The following is a 17,398-nucleotide window of genomic DNA, read 5'->3' on the forward strand; positions in this document are numbered from 1 at the left end:
TCTTAAATTGATAAGCTTTGTCTGCCGTACGTCAGTTTCACAATCATAAATTTCAACAGGTACTTTAGTTGTTTTGTGACAGGATGTTGGCCATTCACGCTAAAGATGACACTGAACGGCTAAGCGTGTAGAGGAACTTTCCGACTTCGACAACATTCTAGCAAACGAAGGCAGATCATTGTGACTAACGTAATCTCGGCTGCTAGTCAACTGAAAGACAATTGTCGCAGTGGACGGACATGCAGTTTTCACTTCTAAAAATTTACTCGGTATCTGCCATTAAAAGATTATTCTAAGGAGTCGGCCGCACGTTTTATCGGTTTATCGGTGTAATTACTCACCCTGGACACCGGGAAGACACGAAATACTAGGCAGGCAGGCAGGAGACTGACATTCAAGTTTTTAACACTTCTCCTGCCATCCCAAATAACTGAACAGACTCTCTATGTGTTTACCGGTTCAGTAAAAGATAACTTTTGGAGAAATGAGAGTGCTTTCGTGAATAGTCGCGGTTATTCAATTAATGTGTTTAATGTTGCCTTGTAATTGAGGAGGTAAGCAGGATGCATTTACATTTCAACAAATTAGGATACTTACCGTGATTATAAAGAGTAACCCACTTATTCAATTAAAGAATGCGTTGAAACTTCGCTTTTTTTTTTTTTTTTTTTTTTAAGAAACCTTTTGGGTAAATAATCCTCTTTTTGATAGACCTAGATCTACTCCTAGTCTGTATTACTTTGAGGTACCCAGTTTCATTAAGCTGTGTTTCCCAGCCAACGTACTTTATTGAAGCACAGTGTTACATCTTGTTAGCAAATGTTTAATCTTGAGTGATCTGAGGGACTTTCCAGCTTTGTAAGCATAAAGATACTACTATTTTTAGCGAAAGCTCAGCATGTTCTTTTAAAGGATTCGGCGATTGCATGCCTCGCTGTTAATCACTGTCTGTTGCGGGTTTGGATGTTTAGTCTCCTTTATGCCTCCCTGGGTTGTTTAGAAAAATCAGTATAGAGCTCCATCTGAGGTCAGGAAAAATTCCAAGTGGCCACATGCCTACCTATGATGAAGATCGAATAGCGTTGCAAATTTTGTTGACACCTTGTTAGCAGAAATGGAAAAGGGTTGTTTTCACGAATATAAAACCATTGTAAAAGCCCTTGTTATAATAATTTGCACTGCGTGGAAATCCTAATTCCAGCCATACGTCAAGCGTTTACTTGGAGCGGTAGTGCCAAAGTTAAAATCATTTCCAATCCAATCTGTTCATGATTTCTGATCGGAAGTCAATGGCCATACGATATCAAGGAATAATTGTCTCTTTTCAAGAATGAAGAAAATATTTTAAAAAAAACTTGTATGTTTGCAAGACCCTGATCGCACAAATTCTGTCTAATTATAGATTGAATAAGCTGATTGACCCATCACGTACATGGTTAACCTCAAAATCAAATTTCTGATCTAACAGAGGAAAGACAAAAGGTTTTCTCAAGAAACCCCGAAACAGTGACATTTTGTAGAGGTAATCTTATAATCACAAGCTTGGCACAGACGTCACTAGACGTGAGAACTGTTTTAATATTCGTTTTTGGTCCTGGCGTGTGTTTCCATTGTTTATCTTTTCAGCTTCCTGTCATTTCAGTGATGTCGGAGGTTTTAAAAGTTTTCTAAAACAAATTCTGCTGGAAATTAATTTCGCTTCAAGCATGAATGTAAACGTTGTGTGTTATCAAAAAATGCTCAGTTTTAATAAGACGAACTATATCAGTATTGAATGTAGCTTACATGAATTTTCTTTATATTCATAGCAACAGAAAACATGACAGATGGAAAAATCTCCGCATCATTCGTCTCCCAAGACATATTTTGTAAAGATTTTGGTCTACCTTATGTTTTTCCACTTCCGATTGATATATTTTCTATTATTTTGGTAATGATCGTATTACTGTAAAAAGCAGATTGGGTGAGATTCACTGACGTAAGAGATAAGATCTTAGCGAAAATGAATGCTTTGCCATAATTATACTAATGGAAATTTAACCCATCTAGCTTAAGATGAAACGGTGAATGTTAACACCTTGGGTGTCTTTACTTCCTAACAAATAACCTGGCGAGAACTAAAGGTTTCCAAACTTATTCATTTGATAAACAAATTAAAATTTTAGAAATATTGGTCGCTTGCATTGTAAGGTCGAGTCCAGGTGTTTATCGAGAGGGCACCCACATAGAAGTCCGACACTCTAGCACTTGTTTCCCCTTGCCGCCTTACTCCATCCAAAATAATGTAAATAAACAACGTCAGCGGTTCGATCAAGGATAGAACTCGAAAACATAGTATATTTAGCCAGTTGAATTATAACAGTTTGCTTTTTTAGTGGATTTAGATTGGTATCAACTTAAAGTCTGAGATATTGTGCCCGGCGAAAGATACGAGGAAGACTGGAACTAGAAGACTAAAGCAACATGGCGGTAGCGGTCGAGGCAGAATATATATATGAGCGTAACATGTGTAACTGTTGATAAACAAGATTTCAAGTGTAATAAATGCGAGGAAAGGGGAGATCTTCCGATGAAGCTTTTCGATGATGCGTTTAGGACCATTCTGTGTGCACAAGCTTTCGTTAAAGTTGTTTTTGGCGTGCACTTTCACGTCCGTCACAACTTTGTACCTGTTTTGGAGTGGATGTGAAGTTCATTCAACTCTTCCCACAAATAAATACGAAGAGATAAGAGGTGTGCCGCTAACTGCTATCGATTGTTCCAAAGTAATTGCTGAAACAAGCAAGGACGAAGACAATCCCACAGAAAGGACAGAATTAAGCACACAGAAACTCGCAGAATCAGACGCGGCCGTTTGTCCGAACGACCATCGAATCGACGTAATCGTCAACGGGGGAAAGAAATTAGAGGGACGATTGATAGAAAACGAAGCTTATGTGCCTTTTTCTTTTGTGAAAGACTATTTTGACATTTATGGTGACCTTCAGGAGTTAGATGGAAAGACTGTATTAGATTGGCGTCATTCTTACTCCGATATACACCATCCGAAAGCCGGAGTTGTGTACGAAACAAAAGACCCTTTCCTCTGGTTTGAACATTATCATGTTGAAGGTCGTTCAAGAGTAAAATGTATTAGTGGAGTCGAAGATGTTCCAGTTTCGTTACAGTGGAGTCCAGAAGGACATTTTTATCCTATTCAAATTGCACAGTATGGTCTCTCTCACTACAACTTGCTGCATATTGAAGGTGATTCAGAAGGGAAAGAGAAAGTTTTCGAGGATGCTGAGACTGTTTCAGAAGTAAATTGGAGCTGGGCCTTCCCTAAAAGTGCGCAGATTACCAACGTGTTCGATAAGGAACGAAATTCTCGAGTTTTACAATTTTCTACCACAGGTAAGATAATTCTCATATGTTACATCTGGTTATTTTTATGTGTATTATTGTTGTGAAAGCACGCATTTTTTCCTTTTAGTTCTTTTTTAGCAGAGCGTGACAGCCTGTAATATAACAAGATTTTGTACTTTATTATGTACCCACATGCTAATTAGCAGTACTTGAGCGATCGTTTTATTCCTCTCGTTTTTTCGCAATTCGATAATTTTAGCGCAGAGTAAAATGTTTGTTTTGATAAAGTGAGCGTAACAAAATATCCGGTACGTTTTCTCTCGTCATGCGCCGACGAGGATGAGTGAATATAACTTTTCAACCACGAAACTCGTGTAGCGCACTGCAATCGGATTTCTATTTGTAAGATTTTTGAAGATGAGATTTTCACACCTACATTAGTGAAAATAATCTCTGAAAGAACCTATTCGTTTAAGTTAAGGCGCCTAATCGGTGCATTTTGATTAAAAAGTGTTCTTCACTAATAGATGCATCTTTCGTCCTGTGTAAACAAATTTCCAAAATTCTTGCTTGAGATAAGCAAACCTCAATTAATCTTTCAATCTGGCCCATGATTTCCCTAAGTGATAAGTCGCGTATAATCGACATTCAAAGCGGAAAAAAGAAGCGAACTAGAAGCTGGAGAATATTGCTTTTCCATCAGAAACTGATGTGTTTTTAATTATTTTTATGAAAATGATCATTCATTGGCTGAGCAAGATTCATTATGGAACCAAAGCGTGCTTAGGAAATGTCGGAGTTACCGCAAAACGCGATAAACGACTTATTCTTTCTACAAAACCGATTTAAACTGTCTAGGAGGTGTCTACAAAATTAATTTTCCTGAACCTCTTTTGAATACAATACGTAGATTAAGCCCTTTAATTCTTGGGTTTTAGTGATAAGATGCTCAAGTTTTCTCCCACTTTAGTTCCTAACCTCTATATTTCAACAACAGAAACAAGTGAAATTATTAAATGCAACAACACCCATTATCTTTCTTCCCAGAGTCTAGATTCCACCTGATAAACTTCCCAAACCTTTCCTGTTGCACTTAATTACTTTTTTTCAGATGGTATGTTTTATTTACAATTTTCTGTTTCCCCACAATCAATCATAGTTTTACCTCCTCTGTGTAAGAATTACTGGTTCTGTTCAACTCAACTGATTGACATGATTTTAAACCAAACATTTTTAATCCCATTGCTAGTATTTCTTTTGTGCATTGTGCAAGGGAGGTTGTATATGCAAACTATGTAAACATTGTAGTCCAAAATCTAAACAATAGAGACACACTTTGTACATTTCACTCAGGGGGTGATTTGTTTGTGAAATTAACTCTGTGGTTTGTCTGATCACCAACATGATGACCTAGCAGGACGAAATACTCTACCAAATGAAACTTTTGGAGGTTATTTCTTTTTCATGTATGCAAAGGGTGAACATTTAGCGTTTTTGATTTTTTAAAATTCAACCAGTTGCAACATGATTGGAGAAGAAATGTACTTGCCAATTAACCATAATGAAAGACACATTTTTTCTGGCCACTGGCTAATGTTGATTGCCGTTGAAATCAAGTAATGAGCATTTTTTTCATGAACAAAATTAGGGCATTAGAGAGACAGAATTTGTTTCATGAGTTGCACATTTATAATTAATGACCTTTTAAAATCAGTGTGCTGTTTTATCAATCAGAAATGTCTGTATTTGATCCAACAATATAACATGCCGAAATGAATCTTTAGAACTATAAACTGGTAGTATAGTTTAATGGTTTATAGTTTATTGAAATGATGTTAAATGATGCACAATTATATTTAAAGATATTCATGCTAATTATGTCTATGTTATGATAATTGGTGGGGGACAATGCTTACACTCTCTGGTAAAATTAACCCCCAGATCAAATAGGAGAATCTGTTTTTAGGGTGTAACTAAATAGATGGCTAGAATACCTTGCATACTTCCACTTCCATTTTCCTATGATAAGGAAAATCAATTTTCTTCCTTATCTTAAGCATGAAAAGTAAATGACATTTTCAAGCCTGTAAAGCAATCCTTTTGATTGCTGAATTTTCAAGAATTCAAAGCAATTTTAGGCAGTAATTAGAGGTACTACTGGCAGTAATTTTACTGGTCCTGGTTCTTTGCACTGTTTCGTCTTTAATTTGGGTAGTAAGGAAGGGGGGTTTTGTAATTCCCTCTACATATTATATTGAGCAAATTTAAAATCACCACTCCCTTCCCATTTTAGTTATACTACACAGTTTAGTGTGGGATGCTTTGATACAAAGGCAGGTAAATTGTGGGGGGGGGGGGGAATTTGTTTTAACTGTTGACTGAGTTTTATCATTATTGACAGAAACCCAAATTTTGATTTATTATGGTGTCTTTTTGCACATATAAATGAACATCCACTTGAGAGAAAATCAAAAATTGAGCAGCATAATAGCTTGAGGTGAAGAAGATGGGGCATAGGGTAAAATATGAACTGGACCATTTTTTGGACCATTTTATTAAGGGGAAGCACACCATTAGTACTCAGGGAAGGGCAGGATGCAGTCTATCAGTACTGAGGCAGGGGTGGGAGGCACAGTGTTATACTTAGAAAGGGGTGAGAGACACACTATTACTATGTATAGAGGGGTGGGAGGTGGTTGTAATAATAAATGCTACTGGTTAATGGAGCTTTTACTCTACCATGCAAATTTTTTTAATTGGTTTTTCCACTGATATTTTTATGCCAAAATTTTTGCACTGGGCTGCAGCATTTCTTCCTTTTTTTTCGTCATGCAAATGCAAAACTGCCACCTTTTATTCAAAGTATCACATCTACGATCCTTTACTGTTGAGTTTTGCGTGTGGCTTTTGAGTATACTTGTGCACTATCAGTTGCTTCACATTTCCCTTTGTGTGTACAGTTTTTAATAACTGAATTTTTCTATCTTACTTTTGTCATTGACCCTATCAGACGAGTTCATGGAATTTCCGGTCCTTAGTCCTTAACTTAGCAGCATAGAATTCATATGCGCTATCGTAATTGAACATTTATACCTTTAATATATAAACTCATTGTTGGTACAGTCGTACAAAGCAATCTTCTCTCTTTTCAGATACACATGTTTCCCCTTTTGATATGGTGAACACACGCTTGAGTGTCATATCATGCATTCCACTTCATACTAAGGGAAGGGAAGCCCAATGAAACGATTGGCAGCTTGTATAAGTCTTGACCAGACAGATAGAATGGTCTGTGATTCAATCAATTTCAATGTTGTATCGACATAACATTCCATGATTTTTGACTTTCCAATTCAACTCTGATATTAGTAGCGCTACTTTTGAATGGTAGCTTCTTGCAAAACTGTCAGCTTGTCGAACATTGTGAGGAAATTTCTTCTTGCATTTGTGCATACAGTATGAGAAGAACTCAAATATAGAAATGTATGGCAGCTCCACTCTCTTGCAAGATGTGATTTTCAGGAAACAAAGACTCCCTCGATGCAGCCCATCAAAATCAAATACAAAAAGAGCTAGGTCTTTAAAGTACACTAGGGAAATGACAATTCTTACTGTTTGTTAATAATGTGTAAATTATTGTTCAATTATTGTTCATCGATAGCACAGCAAATACAACAGAAGGTGATATAACAGGTGTAGACAGAAAAGTTATTGTTGCCCATTTCCTCACTGCCGACGCACTTTAACTTTATTTGTACAATTCAGTTTCTCCTCATTTTTACATAATGTTTTGATTTGGCCTGCAGTTAGTACATACTTATCACTCTGACTGTTTCTGAAGTTGGAATGAGATTTCTTTTCCTCTTGAGTCATTGGAAAACATTGAAGTTGTTTTGTCATTGTCCCTGAGAGGGCTTTCTGTAATTTGCAAAAGGAAACAAAATGAAATAATGTTATTTGTGAGATTAACTCAAATAGGTAATTTGCAAAAGGGAAATACTTCATTTGTGAATTAGAAATCTGTAATTTTAAAAAAAAAGGTAACTTTGTAATTTGCACATGTGTGGGTTTAATGAATCAATCCATCAGCTATGTGAAAGGAAAATAGCATCCTTAAGCCATAAAAGGCAAACCTAATATTTAAAAAATTATCTAGTGCTGAAGCTATGCTGTTTTAATCATCAATGTACAAAGTGGAATGCATGACATGACCCTTAACTTAAAGCCGGAAAACTGTGTATCTGAAAAGAGAGAAGATTGCTCTGTACAATTATATCAACAATGTTTTTTTCAGTAAAGATGCAAACATTAAAATTGTGATAGCACACATAGATTCTATGCTGCTAAATAAGGGCTAAGCACTGGAAATTCCATGATCTCTGTCATCTGGTAAAATCAATGACAAGAGGAAGATAGATAAATTCAGTAATGATATACTGTCCACCCAAAGGGAAATGTGAAGCATTTAGCACTGGAACAGGTCGACTTAAAAGGCACACACATGACTCAATAGTGGAGGTTAAAAATTGAGAATTGGCCATACTTTCAATTACAATCTGAGTCCAGTGTTTAGGTGGCAGATTTGCATGACAAAAGAACAGCCCAGCATAACAGCCCAGCTAAAAAATTTTGACAGTCAGTCAGTCAGTTGAAAAACCACTCAAAAAAATATGTATGATCCAGTAAAAACTCCATCAATCAGTAGCATTTACTCCTATAACCACCTCCCACCCCTCCTCTTTTCATTCATCTTCCACCCCTCCCTGAGTAACAACAGTCTGTCTCTCACCTCTCCCTAAGTACTGATAGACTGCATCCCACCCCTCCCTGAGTACTAATGGTGGGAGCCCCTTTGATAAAATGGTCGAAAAGAAGGTCCAAAAAATGGTCCAAAAAGTGGTCCAAAAAATGTCCAAAAAATAGTCCAAGGGTCCAATGGTCCAGTCCAAATTTTACCCCGTGCCATCAGTATGACATAAAAGAGAGAAGGATTCTACCAAAGGTGTACTAATTTTTTTCTCAGTTGTATTTTATTATTTTCTCCACTTTGTTTGTTTTCCCACATCTTGCTCGAAGTGTTGAAAAAATTAGCCTGCAGTGCAGGCATCCTATTAGGGCAATGTTGGAAGCTCACAATTGTTTACTCAACCTGTCATGTTTGATTTGGAAATAGAGGCAGCAGTGGGAGGAGGGGGCAGGGAAAGGTGAATAATTTTCACCACCCCACCCCACTCCTCTCCTTATTTTTGACCATTGTTCACCCCTTTGGCACAAATTTCTATCTTTTCCTAGCCTTGCGCTGCCATTAAAATTGAAGATGGTAGCCATAGTTTTCTCTGAGAAAATACTGAGCACTCACCTGCCAAATTTACACCTGCTTTGTAGGCTATCAGAAAATCAGAACTTATACTCCCCAAAGGAGTTACAGAACATTTTCATGTATTAAATTTTCAATACAAAAACTGTGGTTAGGGTCCTAAGGATGATGTAACTGTTAATATTTTGTCACTTATCATCTTAAAACAAAGTCCTTTTCATTGTTTGGAGCTTAATTTTTCCTGATTTTAGTTTTTTCTTTTTTTCTTTTTTTACCAAACTTCAAAACAAACCCTAACCCTAAGAATTGTGATCCAAAAACAGGTTAACACTTTTTGTGCTTATCCTAACATCAAAATTTTCCCCCCAAAACATTCACTCAAATATGTCCCAGAATGCAGGAAATCATGTCCTAGAAAGACTAAAATTTCAAATTTTTCTTGGTGAGCACACCCACAGAAACCCATGACAGCCATCTACTCAGTTCAGATCCTACACCCATATATTTCTAATGACAACCCTGACTTTCTGATCATTAACCAAGCATCCAGTAATCAGAAGGCCATTACTACTACTGCTTCAAGTTTTTCTCAGTCTCTGCTACATGTAGTGACTTAGAAGAAGGTTGCTCTTCTTCCCATGGAGTTCTTTATGTATTTCCCTTTCTTGAAAAGTTGTAGGAGTCTCCTAAGAGGTACAAAACAACTGTTTTAAGTGTAGGGTAGGAAATTTATTTTGATCCAAGTCACAGAGTTGCAAGATAATGCGAATACCTTTAATACCAAATTTTCAAAAGTACAGTTTGGTATTAAATTTTTATCCAGAGCAAAAATCTTGCTTAGGACATATCACTTAAGATATATCACTTCTAACATCAAAACCTGTTTTAGGCAGGCACTCACAGAAACCTTGCTAATTTCCTCTTCACTCTTAAACTCTCAGGAATGAACAAGAAATAATTTCTGCAGCCAAGTGATGAGGAAAGCAAAAAAATTGTTAACTAGGGGATTATTATTTGATGCAAGACTAAATTCTTGGAACAAACTTCATAAGAAATTTATGGACGGAAGTAAGGAGAATTTTGATTGAGATATTGGAAGTGAAAGGGATAATTTAGGCTGTGAGTTCAATTCATTTTCTTTAGAATTAAGGTATGTTACACCGTCGATCGCCCACGTCATTTTTAAAAATCCAATATTTGGAGCTTATTCCATCTTAGACAAACTCTGTTATGGCAGATTTTTTATTTTTAAAGAATTGCAAGTACGGTCGAAAGTAAGTATGTGTGGTTTCTTTTGTTAACCCTTTAGCTCCTAAAAGTGACTAGCATCTAATTTCTCCTTACTATATCCCCCCTGAATCAAACGTGAAAGTTATGAGAATAGAGGAGATGATCACCAACTTAGCAGCTCTTGATTGTTAAACAAATTCTCCTTGTCAGCCTCTTTGGAAATGTATGGGGAGTGGTATGGAGAATATGCATATTGATGTTAGGTGGTAAATGGTTGAAGAACATACCTGATGGACACATTTTATCTGCTAAAAATGTTTAATACCCTGTACTTTTACACGCTTATAAAACTGCTCAGGGTCTTATCATGTGTAAAATATTTGCTAAAAGAACTCCAGATTTTCTGTTTCGCAAAAAGACCTAATCGTAATCTCTTTTAGGGTCCGTATAATACATGGTTCTTGTGAAAATTCTCTGAAAATATGGTGTTGAAATATGCTGTAGTCGATGAAAAGAGAGTTGAAGTTTGTTGTAACGGGGTTTTATGCATTTAGTAGTTGCCACTTAGATTTCTGTTGCTTTAGAATGAAGAATTCGCGTTTTATTATCTTTATCATTATTATTTTAACTGTCGCATTACAGAATCGCGCCCATTGAAAAACGTCGCACGGGAAAATGCAAATAAGCTAGAAAAGAGAAAGAGAGCATGCGTAACTTCACGCAGGCCTGTCAATCCGACTGTCAATCATGTAATCCCCCGTGTACGCAGTGTTCGAAAGTATTGTTTCTTGTGCAGACAACCGAAACGTAGCGCTTTTCATCGAAGAAGAATAGACGTAATTAGTGGCGTTATCTTGATTAGGTTATATTGTTTAAAAATCGGTCAGATGTAAAATTAAATTACCTTTCAAATGCCGGGTTTTCAATTTGTGTTAAGACTCAAATGCGGCAGATTTGCGAGGTTCGACCATCAACTTCGCCAAGAAAGCAAAACATCACAGAAATATTCCTTTTAGTAAAATTTCCGTACTGCCCCATACTATCGTAAAACAAATCTGTTTTCCCAATGGTAAAGTATTGTTTTTGTCACTCTATCCAAGAACTGAACGTATAATGTAGTGTGGGGCTGTGCGGAATTTTACCTTCCTTTTTGGCCCGTTATTGCCGTCAGTTTCAGATAACACGTCGGTAGTCTAATTACTTCTCGAAAAGCTTAAGTATACGTTGTAGATTCCCGCTCCACGTAGGTGCACGCTCACGCTCATAAGCTTACGGATGAACACTTCACGCTCTTTTGATATGCAAACGCGGCCCTCGCTCTTTACCGACGAAAAGAGCATTTCGTCACTTTGAAACAATGCTAATTGCTCCAATTGTATCTCCATTGTCTCTAAACGGACGCAAAGCGAAATTTTCCAACTCCCGTTTGGGAATTTGTCAATTCAGATCTAAAGCGACCGAAGTTGGTGGTGAGCGTTTGCAACCTCATCCCTAGGTCATTGCGCCCGCAAAGCATCATGGGTACCCCACTTTTCTCGGGCGACGCTTTTCAATGGGCGCGATTCCGTAATGGTGCATTGCGCAGACTGTGTTAACAGCTTTGTCTTTTGTCATTATGATATGGAGTTTTATATGAAATAATTCATATTTGTACTGCGGTTGTAGATGAAAGTGGAAATGTGATCATCGCAGTAAATTTTCCAATTTAAGCAATTGGAAAGAAGAAGCCTGAAAAAAATCAGGGCTTCAACGGGATTCGAACCCCAATTGCTTAAATTGGAAAATTTACTGCGATGATCACATTTCCACTTTCATCTACAACCGCAGTACAAATATGAATTATTTCATATAAAACTCCACATCATTTCACTGCACGGGAAGATATGAACTCAATAAATTGACCTCGCTCCCAATGTGTGGCTTCATAGCTCAGTTGGTAGAGCATCGCACCGGTATCGCGGAGGTCACGGGTTCGAATCCCGTTGAAGCCCTGATTTTTTTCAGGCTTCTTCTTTCCAATTGCTTAAATTGGAAAATTTACTGCGATGATCACATTTCCACTTTCGTCATTATGATAATCGGCTCTATCACTCCCCAAGACGCCAGATCAATTATCGACTTCATCAATGCAGCTTTAAAACTTTATCTTGTTATCACAGCTGTTTGGAGATCTTTGGATCAGTAGTGCAGCATAATATTCCGCTAAACGGGTCTTGTTTCGGTTCACGCATCCTGTTTTCAGCATAACGCTGTAGTTCTCCCACTCTCATCAGTTGTGTATAAGTAGGGTTATTCATTAGTAAAGTTCACTTGCATTCAGTTGAAATTTTTTTTTATCACCGAATGACAACCAGATGTTTTTGCATAAAAATGTTCCAATTTTGGAATTCACGCTTGACAAAGGTCAAGCGGGGGAAAGAGCAAAAGAAACGATCAGATTCTGGTACTAATTGGAACATGAAATGGAGATGGTTATTGTTTATCTTACAGATTTTTATCGGCCTAAGGAATCTCACACTTCTAGTTTTGGACAGAAAATCTCAGTACGTAGCGTAACCTTATAACAGTGATGTAGTTGGCATCCATTCAAACTTCGCTATGCGCCAAAGATTTTGTGTGGTTTTTAGTCGGAATGATACGTTATATAACTTCATGCGTTTTCGTGTGAGCTTTGGAAGAAACAAAGAAATAATATGTCAGACAACCGCTATTGAACGTTTTATTCTAGGTTTTTCCACCTTATTTGGCCGTTGTTTGGCATTTAAAGGGCAAACGTTTCCATTTCCATGTTCATTGAAACACAAACAAGCTTACAGAAGGCAATAGTCTGATGTCGTGTTTAATGCCGCCCTTCTAAGTTGCAAATAGGAAACTAAAAAAGTTAACGCTCTTTTCAACTCACGTGTCGCTTTTGAGTCCAAAGTGATTTTCTGTTGACAAACGGCCTGCGACCGTGGTTTTCGATCAGATTGCCGCATGTTGGATTAAATGGCAGAAGAAGTCTGGGGTGAAGAAATTGCACAAAGTAATTTCTGTACTTCTCTCCCCTCCTCTCCCCTCCCCTCCCCTCCCCTCCTCTCAAATTTCCACCCCAATGCCGGGAGTAGTTTTGTTCTCGCTTTCTCTCTCTCACGTTAAGGTTATAAAGTTGGTATTATCAGTGAAACACGGATCTGTCTGAATTTTTATTAGACAAGATTTAAAACGATTATTACATGTGATAAGAGATTTGGTCATCTGTTATCATGTGAACCACCGTGGGGGTGAAAGTAGAGATTATCTATTTCATTTCTTTGATCCGACCTGTAGATTTCTTTGTTTTTATTGATTTCCATAGTTTTAACTTCTCGCTCACTTTTATTCGGGTATTTCGGGTATGGGTGTTTCGGCATTGACTGGGTGTTGCCGTTGGCGCCAATTGGTAGACAATGTTAGCGGACATTGTCTACCATGTCATTGTTACCTTTATGTATGACACTGGACACCATTTATGAAGCGCAAAATAACAGTCGCCTCTCTAGGCGGTTGGAAACACCAGCACTTCTGTTACATGAAACCTTTATTAGGCAAATCACTTTCAATGAATTTGAATTTCATTTTTATCCGATTGGAGTTTAAGATTACGATCTTAAAACGTTTTATGGTGACTGCCCACCTTCGGAGACCGAAAAAAATCATTTTTTTTCTTTAATTTGACTAAACTGAGTTCACATATTTGCCCTAAGTTTCCAAAAGGAAAAAAAGTTTAAATCTCCAAAGTACCAGCCTCGATACAAAAACATGAAAAATCGCCTCTAATTGTAAGTTTGAAAGCTGTCTGTCAATTCGTTGTCTTGCCTCACAGCACATTTTCCGGTTTTGTCATCTTTGCCGCTGTATTTTCCTTTACCTCAAGCTTTTTTGCCCATTTTTTGTCTCGTCCTCCTCAACGCTGCACTGAGCAATGGGTTACTTTTCCCGGGAAATCATGATCCATCGTCATTGATGACAGGAAGTTCCGTTGTTCCATTGGTTTGTGCTTTCAGGAGGCGAGATAATCTTCTGGCGTGGCGCGAGTTATTTACGAACCTTTATGAGCTAAAATCTCTGGCATTTGATTTTGGCAGGAATACATGCACTTTGTGTTACAGGGTATTTAGATTTAACCAATTATGGTCAAATTTGGTCAAATTTCGCCAAATTATTCCTGAAATAATGACAAATGAAAGACTGTGGGGAAATTTTGATATTTTAAATATTTGTCCCGTGGCGTCCATTTACGCAACACGCCTCGCATATTTTTAGCTACTCCAACTTAAGATGTCGATATCTAGATAACCAATCCGAATATCGAGAAAGCCAGACATTTCATGTTGATTAAAGCCTTGTGAATAAGACTGTGTAGCCATTTTGGTTGTGCTACGACATCTGGTACCCGATAAATTCAATAGAAGAACCCTCGGTCGTTTCACACGCTTTACCGGCTCCTGACACCTCCTAAAAGGAAAACTCGCTTAAATTATATGTTTATCGCAAACTGCATTTATCAAGCTTTCTTCTGATGTATAGTTTGCTATGATTTTAGTGAAACTACAAACGTACAATTTTTTTTCCCGAAGGACACCCGCGAAGATTGAAAGTAACCTTAAATTGTAGTGATAAATTGCCATAAGTGTTATTCTATCCACCTGAAACGGCCAGATTCCTAAAGCTGGTGATAACTCACTCTGTTTCATATAGGGGGTTAACAATTAACTCCAAACGGTAGTGTGCAGACATCTTATTAGATTGAGTGAGTTCAGCGGGTGTTCGATCAAGCCGCAATGTCTTCATTAGTTAACTATTGTAACGGGTTAACAGGCGTCACTTTTGCGCGTTTTTCTCAGGTAAGTGGCGGCAAGGGTCTTACGAGAGCCCGGAAGGTGCGAACGTCTCACGCGCGCTTGAATGAGCGATGAAATTACGCCTCTTCCTGCTGGTTACCCTCAGAATTTTGAGTTAACTACAGCTTCCACATGATGTTAGTATGGAAATCGGGATCTTGCGCTTAAAGCTTTTTCACTGGCCTGGTCACGTAGTGAATTCTTGGGCAACACACTTTACTGTCACAAAAACACTTTTCAGGGGAGGTTTTACTTCTTTCAAGTTAATCTCGTGTGGTAAATAATTAAATAGATTTTCTGATTATTTTAGGTTTGACGGGAGAAGGCATTTCCCTTAGCGTGGACAGTGCAACAAAGGATTTTGTTTTAAACTTCGACCTCCTCCTCCGAGGTGAAGTTCGTGTTTCCATTGTATTAGAACTAGACAACGCTGATTTATTTACAGTGCATTACACATCCAACAACGCTTTTCTTTCGTCCAACGGCAAGGAGGTGTTTTATGGTGTGGGACACTGGAAAGGCTGGAGAAGAATTGCGCGGAATTTAGACACGGATTTAAGAAAAGGAATAAAGTTTCCTGATAAAAAGAATGCTAGAAAGGGTAAAATGACGTTGACAGAAGTACAAAGCATTTTACTTCACGGGAAGGGTTTAATTGATAATATCACATTAATGCGCTCAGCTCATGAGCATTCGTTTCTGGCCGCGGCAAACTGGTTCTTACGTTATCAAAATAACCTTGGTGGCTGGCCAATCACAGTAAAGCGTAAAGTGATTGACGGCGTCACTCTGTTGCCTGACTGGTATTCAGCCATGGGGCAGGGGCAAGGCATGTCTCTGTTGACCAGAGCTTATCTCTTCACGAAAAACCCGGCCTACTTAAGAGCAGCTCTCCGAGCCACTAAACTGTTCAAAGTCAAGGCTGTAGACAAAGGAGTTTTAAACACGTTCATGAACCAGTATCACTGGTACGAGGAATACCCCACATCGCCATCAACGCTAGTCTTAAACGGTTTTATTTACTCGTTGCTCGGGCTCTACGACTTGAAGCTTACTGCGGGTCCTCAACAAGGTGCCGAGGCAGCAGAGTTGTTCGATCAGGGCATGCGCTCTTTAAAAGCAATGCTACCTCTATATGACAGTGGATCCGGGAGCTTTTACGACCTCCGTCACATGACCATGCGCGTCGCGCCCAATTTGGCGCGTTGGGATTATCATACGCTACATGTTAGTCTATTGTATGTCTTGGCGAATATCGACCCAGATCCCATCCTCAAGACAACGGCAATGCGTTGGGAAGGATATACTCAAGGAAAGAGAGCCAAACACAATTAAGTTTTTACATAGTAGAGCAATTTTCAATTGAGTGTCGAAAGTAATCCTGTATTGCTTTGGTTTTTACTAAACTTAGCTCTATGATTGGTCCAGAAAACGTGCGCCATCTTCTCAACCAATCAGGTGCAAAACTAAAAACGATCGCTCTTGGTCTTTCGCGTTTTCCCACGCTTTAAGCAGTTTGCTTGTTTTCGCTTTGAGTTCTCATTGGCTAACGATGATGTACATCTTTGTTCTGATTGGTCGCTGGGATTACTTTGGTTTTGGCTTTTCTGACACATAATGGAAAACTGCTCTATTTCCTTTTTTAATCATTGATTTCTGCTTTTGACAGACTTTGATTGAAATATAAAAAGGTGTTAGCGTTTATTTAAGATCATTAATTGTACGGCTCTTTACGGCCGATGTCATGAAATTTATTTATTACTTACACGATCATGTTAGCACGTTTTTTTTTTTCGGGGGGGGCAGGGGGTTGGAAGGGGGAAATTTATATTCTCTCTCAAGTTAGGCGGGTCACAGACCTCCATACTTTAGCCACCTCTAGCTTGTGTTTGTGCGGTATTCTATTTTGGATATCACGCCTTTTACTTTGACATACTCTAATTAGCCTTAGTGGGGAGCTCTTACAATTTAAAGAGCTTTGAATCAAACGGTTTAGGATCAGTATAGAAGACAACCAGATTTTTTAACAAGACACTTGAATCGTAGTGACTGAATTTCTTCATAGAACAGTTTTGTATATAAGAATCTGTCGTCGCCTTCTCTGTTCAGACAAGGAGATATCCAATCCAGCTTCCAACTGTTTTCTTCAATCTCCAGAATGTACCATACTTCTCATTGATATCTCATACGGGCATTGTTAAAAATGGGGTGAATATTTTGCGAAAAAATTTGAATAAATATTTTCGGGCCTCACAAACGACTCTCTCTCTTTAGGATCGTGTCATGGTGAGGTCAGTAAATTTTAAGACTTATTAGGGATGTAACTGTATGCTTGTTGATAACTGTGCTACTGTCAAATGATTTTTTTTTTTTAGAGTTACCACGACAGTCAGTGTGACAAGCATATGAATTATTACATAAACTTAAAATGTACGCAATTCAGAACAAGATTGATTTTTGCAATCTGAATTTATCTTAATGTGACAATGATGGGTTATAGGAAATAAACATTTATTAAAACACTAAATTGAATTAGTTATTTTAATTAACTGATTCCGACGGGAACCTTCTTCTGGTTTTCGCAATTGATACAAAAAGCTTGAATAAAAAAAGGGTTTTTTTTATAGTTTCTTGTTTTCTTGTT

General features: G+C 37.9%; 1 protein-coding gene across 1 annotated transcript; it reads left to right on the forward strand.

Annotated features, from left to right (window-relative positions):
• The first annotated feature begins 2,432 nt into the window (after nt 1–2,432).
• LOC113672224 (D-glucuronyl C5-epimerase B) lies at nt 2,433–17,378 on the forward strand. The gene is made up of 2 exons (XM_027188508.2): nt 2,433–3,393; nt 15,065–17,378. The coding sequence occupies exons 1-2, from the start codon at nt 2,583–2,585 to the stop codon at nt 16,087–16,089; spliced, it is 1,836 nt and encodes a 611-aa protein (XP_027044309.2). The 5' UTR covers nt 2,433–2,582; the 3' UTR covers nt 16,090–17,378.
• The last annotated feature ends 20 nt before the right edge of the window (nt 17,379–17,398 follow it).

Source organism: Pocillopora damicornis, chromosome 8 (assembly GCF_964200805.1).
Source record: "Pocillopora damicornis chromosome 8, jaPocDami1.2, whole genome shotgun sequence".
NCBI classification, from domain to species: Eukaryota; Metazoa; Cnidaria; class Anthozoa; order Scleractinia; family Pocilloporidae; genus Pocillopora; species Pocillopora damicornis.

Excerpts from the sequence above, each read along its gene's own strand:
- LOC113672224 (XM_027188508.2), top strand. The coding sequence starts at position 2,583 with ATGATGCGTTTAGGACCATTCTGTGTGCACAAGCTTTCGTTAAAGTTG. Across the intron at positions 3,394-15,064 it reads TTTACAATTTTCTACCACAG|GTTTGACGGGAGAAGGCATT; the intron begins GTAAGATAATTC and ends TGATTATTTTAG.